The sequence below is a fragment of the Chenopodium quinoa genome, unplaced genomic scaffold, assembly GCF_001683475.1.
Source record: "Chenopodium quinoa cultivar QQ74 unplaced genomic scaffold, ASM168347v1, whole genome shotgun sequence".
Lineage (NCBI taxonomy): Eukaryota > Viridiplantae > Streptophyta > Magnoliopsida > Caryophyllales > Amaranthaceae > Chenopodium > Chenopodium quinoa.
Genome location: NW_018742204.1, coordinates 8,090,060 through 8,096,921, shown reverse-complemented (window position 1 = coordinate 8,096,921; position 6,862 = coordinate 8,090,060). Strand labels below are relative to the sequence as shown.

At 30.6% G+C, this 6,862-nt stretch overlaps 1 protein-coding gene across 4 annotated transcripts; it reads left to right on the top strand.

Annotated features, from left to right (window-relative positions):
* The first annotated feature begins 414 nt into the window (after positions 1-414).
* LOC110710282 lies at positions 415-2,894 on the top strand. Of its 4 annotated transcripts, none has more exons than XR_002509162.1 (5): positions 415-583; positions 664-851; positions 961-1,123; positions 2,290-2,537; positions 2,595-2,894. XR_002509162.1 is itself a non-coding variant. In XM_021888657.1 (5 exons), the coding sequence occupies exons 1-4, from the start codon at positions 506-508 to the stop codon at positions 2,440-2,442; spliced, it is 582 nt and encodes a 193-aa protein (XP_021744349.1). In that variant the 5' UTR covers positions 415-505; the 3' UTR covers positions 2,443-2,456; positions 2,510-2,894. The 4 variants fall into 4 exon arrangements, 2 of the variants coding, with proteins under 2 accessions (XP_021744349.1, XP_021744279.1); XR_002509164.1 differs by adding an exon at positions 1,555-1,713 and having other exon boundaries at positions 2,290-2,894; XM_021888657.1 differs by having other exon boundaries at positions 2,290-2,456; positions 2,510-2,894.
* Positions 2,895-6,862: the final 3,968 nt, after the last annotated feature.

The window sequence follows — 6,862 nt, the reverse complement described above, 5'->3', positions numbered from 1 at the left end:
TTTATTACTCACACATAATAAAGAGAAAGAAACTTTTAATTTAAGGATGAAAAGATTATTTAAAAATAAATAAAATAATGGCGCTTTTAATTTTACTCCCTCCGTGTTTTTTTAAGTGATACATATTGACCGACACATAGTATTAGGCAATTTAATTGATTTAAATAAAATAAGAGGTAAGTGGGATAGTGCAGTATTAAAAAATTATTAAAGAAAGATAGTGAGGTTAGTAGTTTATTGAAAAGTAATGAATGTGAGAGGAAAGATATAATAAAAAAGTAATAGTGGGTTTGGGTGGGGGTCATGACAGGAGAAAGAAATAATATTTTAATGTATTATTTTACCAAAAAAAGAAATGTATGCTTAAAAAAACATGGCCCAGAAATGTATCACTTAAAAAAAAAACACGGAAAGAGTATGACGGAATCATAATTAATTTTACCGCACTCAAAATCCAAAATCACTAGTGCAGAATTTACAGGAGCAGTGAGCAAGCAATTCATCAATGGCGCTTCAATCAGCATTCAAAGAAAGGCTTGGAGATATGGAGTCCACTCGTAATCAAAGACTTTCTCTCCTCCAGGTTTTTCCTCTTCATTCTTCTCCATTATCATCATCTCTACTCCATACTCTAAAATTGAAAAGTAAACTACCAATTTGTAGGATGAGAAAGACTTACAAAAGAGGAAATCCCTATTATTATCAGCTAAACACGCCAAAATCAGATTACTGGAACAAAGATGTTTGATCTTAGATCAAAAATTTGCATCAGATAACTTCAAAATCTCGTCACTCAAATCCGAAATTGAGTTTTTGGATCGTCAATTTCTATCCTGTGCTCAACAATTGAGGTTCGATTTACTGGAAATTGTATTGAATTCAATGTGATTAAGTTGCGATTTTATTTGAATTTAATTCGTTAGTTTGTGTTGATTTGTTTTGTAATGTGTTGCTGGTTAGGGATTTGAAGGTTGAGGTAGAGGGGCTTGAGCAATTGGAGGAAGAGAGAGATAAATTTTACGCTCTCAAATGTTCTGAAATGAATGATTTTAAGAAGGAAATTCAGAAGTATGCTGAAGAAATTGGTAGCAGAATTAAAGAATTGAAATGTGGTAATGAGAAGGTGAGTTATGTGATGAACTTGAAATTTAGTACTCGCACTATAATACTCTCTCGTTCCTAAATATAAGCCGAGTTGCAGTGGAATATTGTTGATTTATTTGGTTTTAGGCGGATTGTTGATTAAGAGTGAATAAAAAAAGTTGGTGGATGATGGAACCACAAAAGTGAGATATTGTGTTTCTAATTAGGGGCAAAAATTTTGGGAGGAATGCGATATTGAGTTCAAACTCGGTTGAAATCATGAAAATTAATGCTACATAATAATGGTAATTAGGTGCAGGGATAAGGTGAGTTTGGATGATTAACATTAACATTGTATCTAGTTCTGTTTGTACTGTTAATCATGAAAATGATTACTTGGAACTTAGAAAATGGAATTGTTGAGTATGAAAACTGGTATGATTTTAGCATTCATTGGCCTTATTTTTTCAGATTTGTTTATGGAAACAAGAAGTGTTGAGTAGTTGGGGGACACCGCGGTTGATACTGACTGAATAGGAATCCTGAGCACCAAAGTTAGTGTGAGTTTTGATTTTGTTCAAGTGGAGAATATTAACTCTGTGGCTTGCATAAGGAAGTTCTTTAATAAAGGTGATTAAGTTAATGAACTCCCCCACTAGTGTACATTCTGTTTATTATACATTTGAAGTGTTGGTGTTTGGACAGATATGAAGATAAAATAGTCTTCCGTTATACGTAGAGGGGATGTTGATAAGCACATTGATAATTTGATATATGATGTTATTGAGGTTATTGTAGAATGATGAATTTGACTTAGGTTATTGTACCAATATTGCAACCTTTGAGTATTTTTAGCCAAATTTTTACACGATATTGTTTAGGTCATGGATATGCATTTTTTTTTTTTTGAGCATTTTGGTATTAGGTTATTGACAGTTGAATGAGATTTCACATTTTCAATGCTTAAAGTTAATCTTCTTGGGACTTTATAGTAGATCACAAATGCATTTTTTTTCCAACATTCACTCAGCATTGATTTATGATTTGGCAAACCCGTTTAAAGCTGATGTAATTGAAATTTTTGTGCTCACTGTCAAATCACAGATTACTGAAAATGTACATGGAGTATTGGTCATTATGTTTAATGTTTAGCATAATGATTTGCTTATTATCTGTCAGCTAATTTCATGTTATATGTGACTTCAGAATAGCAACCGTGAGGCACAAACTCGTGACATTCAAGCTGCTAAGGTGAGAAAGTCAGAACTTATAGCTTTGAAGGAAAAATTGACCAGTGACCTGGACTCTAATAGACGTTTGATAGCAACATTGCAAGAGCAGCTTCAGAGTCTGTGGTGATATGAAAGTAGTAGGTGTACATGGTAGAAAGAAAAGAGGTAACTGCTACCATCAGAGATTACGCCAGGCTAGTGTACATGGTAGAAAGAAAAGAGGTAACTGCTACCATCAGAGATTACGCCAGGCTAGTGTACATGGTAGAAAGAAAAGAGGTAACTGCTACCACCAGAGATTACGCCGTAGCATCCTACAGGGATGCTCCGGATCGAGTGGTACAAAAATTCATGCATAGATCAACATTTTACAAAATCGGCACATAGTTTAATTTTGACATGTGCTGTTTGATATCATTGCTTAGAGAGAAGGAAAAAAACGAATATCTTAGTGACAGTCAGTGCCTCAGCAGGAATCATTTATTAAGAAGTCATTTGTGGAAAAGAAGCATCCTCAAGCTCTTAGAGGAGATTCAGAGTCGGTTCTATAGAAATGAATATGCTGAAACTTTCCTGGTTTGTGCTGCTTAGATTTTCTTAATATGAAAAATGAATTCAGAATTTGTTTTAAGCAAGAAACTGCAATAAGATTCAAACAAAATAGATAGGTTACATTGTTAAACTGAAAGATAAGAAATTAACAACACTTACATCAGTGATATACCACCTTTTTTTTTTTTTTTACTATAGTCATCCCCATTAATAACAACTTCAGTGATACCATGATATGAAATTACTCTGGTGCGACTCTTGAGCCATTTGAAGAATCTCCCTGACCCCCTGATGTTGGAGGCTTTCCGGTGAATATAGTCTTCAATGCCTTACCCCGCACCGCATTTGGCTTACGCTTTGTCGACTCTGGAATATCATCCTTCTTTATTGGCCTATTTCCTCCATTTTCCATCTTATGCTTAGTTTGATGCAAGCAAACACTAAGAATTAGTTCCTGAAATTCAAGATTAATATGATTCAATTTGTGTGATTTGCAACTTCTGTTTGAAGCTACAAGGGATTATATATATGCTGCTCTACATGCATTTCTCTTTGACATCTCTTTGGCATTTCTTTGGCAATTCCAAGCATTGTTAACTATGTTTCAACAACGGGGATGTTGCATTTCTACAAACTTTCTCTCATTTTTATCTAAATTTAATGGAGAGCTATTTTTTTATATATATGTTTTCACAAACTTTAAAAAAAATCGGGTGTACAATAATTATTGTACATCCACTATAAAGATAGACTAGATTGATCAAAAATTACCCCTAAAATAAATAAAAGTTACCCTTATATGCATAAAAGTAATCCAATACAAATAAAAATTATTAGTTAGAATCACATTTTAAATGACTAAAAATCAATTATTTGTGATTAAATGTAATTAAATTACTATTATAAAACTTTTCTTATTGTCTATTTATATAAAAATTGTATTATGTTAAATGTTACCCAAAAAAAGGCAAAAAGTTACCCTAAAATTAGGTAAAAGTTACCCTTATACTGCTCGATGTACAGTAAAATTAGTATAAACCTAGTGTATACAAAAGTTTTTGATATATTTTTTTTTTGTTTCTTTTTAGGCTTTTCAGCCCACACAGTTTGACTTTGGGCACTAATTACATCAGTTACTTCTATTTCAATTTGCGATTATTTTTAAGGAAAAACATATTCATGTTAGATCTTGTTAGATTCTCTGCATCTATTTTCCAAACATTAATTTTCATAATATTTGCTTATTAACACTTGAAGATATTAATACCAAGTATAAGAGATTATGCGTCGACAAATATGTCTAAATGAAATTTGTCAATTAATAGTCTAATGTGAACCAGAGGAATTACATAGTATTGATTCTAGAATTTACATGTGTATTTCCATGGTATTGCTACCATCAGTGGCGTATCCAGGAATTCCGAACTGTGGGTTCGGAATCTAAAAAACAAACGATGCTCATATATTAATTAAATATTCAATATATAAGTTCAAATTTTTTATTACAAATGGATGGATTAAACGGTTACAAAATAATAAATAAAAAAATAATAAAAAAAACCCTACAAAAGCATTCTTCGAGTTTTATACTTTAAAAGCGTGCTAAAACATTACCACTTCTATAAATGATAAATCTATATTTATATTGCAAAAAATCAATATTACACGAAAAACAAAAATCCCAAGTCCCCAATAAACATAAATTTGACAATGTAAAATTTTTCTAATTATCAATTAAAAGACCAAGTAAAAATTTTAAATTCTAAGTTTCTAAATTCAATTTGTACGTCAACAATATATCCAAACTAATTAAACAAATCAATAATTAATCTAATTATCACTAATTTACAAACAAATAAGTTTAAGAATTAAGAGGAGTAGAGGAATAAGAGGACTGTTGAAACTAATACGTACTAAAGGATAAAAACAATAATAATATTAGATAAGTATGAAGCAAGTAAAATAAAGAACTCAATAATATTTCTTCATGCTTAATTCACCAAATACAAGAGCCGTATATGTAGGCTAACAAACAACACATAATAAGCTAAAAAACTGAAAGTATAATGCCATGATTAAACCCACTAAATAAACTCATTAACTTCTAAATTCATTTGACTCTCTAACTTAACAAAATGACCAACATACTACTCCTAAAATTATTGACCCAACTATGGACTAACTCATAAAGAACAAAGGAAGAAATCAAAAGGGGAAAAAAAATAAATAAATAAACAAAAAAATGAAGTTGGCTAGTGTCGAACCCATGATCAAGAGGAGCCTCACTACTCTATTAGTCACTCCCTTACCAATGTGCCAGAGTTACATATTAGCTTATTTAATTCACAAAAATTTATTTTAACCTTATTTGTTTTTCTTTTTTTTTTAAAAAATAAAAATCAAAACTTATAATTTTTTTTCAAAAAATCTGGGGGTTCAATGAACCCCCTTGAACCCCCCCTAGATCCGCCTATGGCTACCATTGTTACTCGTGTGTTTAGTTTAGGTAAATCCTTCCTTCGCAAGCAATTAGCTAGCTAAGTGAGATTACGGGTGCATTTCCTTTGATGTTCTAAAAAATTTCACAACTAATTCAACGGTTGATAATGGGTCTACTGTTGAACCTTGGGCCCTTTATGTATTGTTTTTAAATTGTGACATTGTGACTCATTCCTCCAAAATTTTTTTAACCCAAATTCAAACCTAAAAAAAAAAAAAGAGGTTTTTGTTAAAAAAAAAAAAAAAAAAAAAAAAGGTTTTCTCTAGAATTTTTCCTTGAGCGGGTTTTTCTAGTTCCCCATATGAATTCTCCTTTGAGAGGGTTGTTCTCCAATTTTCGATTTATTTTGTCTTTTTTAAAGATTTTTCTTCACTTTTCTCCCTTTTCAAAACCTCCTCTTTCACCTAATTATGATGTTTGTTCTTATTTCATTTTTATCTTTTTTAACTAGAATTATATACAACACCAGTTAAATATTAGTTCCTACTTTAGAATAATTTATTTCTCACAAAAAATACCCTAAACTTACAACAATTAACAGAGCTAGTATGTTATTTGAGTCTGATCAATAGATTAAACAATATGTTATTTAAGGTACATAAATAAGTAATGTACTATTGGTTTCAATAATATAAAATATGTTATTAAAGTTTCATTTTTTTTTTTAATATCAATGTTTTACTGGTATATATTCATGTTCTTTGTTTTCACTTTTGTTCTAATATGTATTTTTTTCAAAAATATTTTTAATTTTATAAATATATATATTTATTACATACACACGTATGTATATATATTTATTACATACACGTATGTAGTGCTGTCAAATTTCAAACTGAAACCGTTTAACGGTCCAAAACCAACCTACCCAAATGAGAACTGAACTGATTTAAAATCAATTTTTTGAAACAGAATATCGACCTAAATCGTATTTTAGTAAACCCGAAACTGAATCAATCCGAATAACGTTAAATCGTATAAGAACTGAACCCGTTAATGAACCGAAGTGATTCTAAACCGATTAGAAAGAAAACCTAACCGGAAAATGAACCGTTTCTAACTCGAAACCGCTTCCAACCTAAAACATATGAAATGGGATAAAAACCGTTTACACTGAACCGATAACAAACTGCAACCCGTTTGCACCGAACTGTTTATAAACCGAATTGATTATAAACCGAAATACTTATAAACCGAACCGTTTATTGACCGAACTGCTTATAAATCGAACAGTTTATAAACCGCTTACTATAAAGAGAAGATTAAAATAAAGTTAAAAGATATTTTAAATGAAATCTAATTATACACACATGTTTACTAAAGAGTAAATTATTGTTTTCCACTATAGATTAAGTGTTAGAAACTTAGAATATTATTTGACTTCCCTTAGCAAAAACATTTTGTTTGCTAATCCGTGAGTTTTGTATTATCAAAACAAGGAATATACTGGAGTATACATGAATTAAAAGCTACTTAGTATAAGTTAGGCATATAA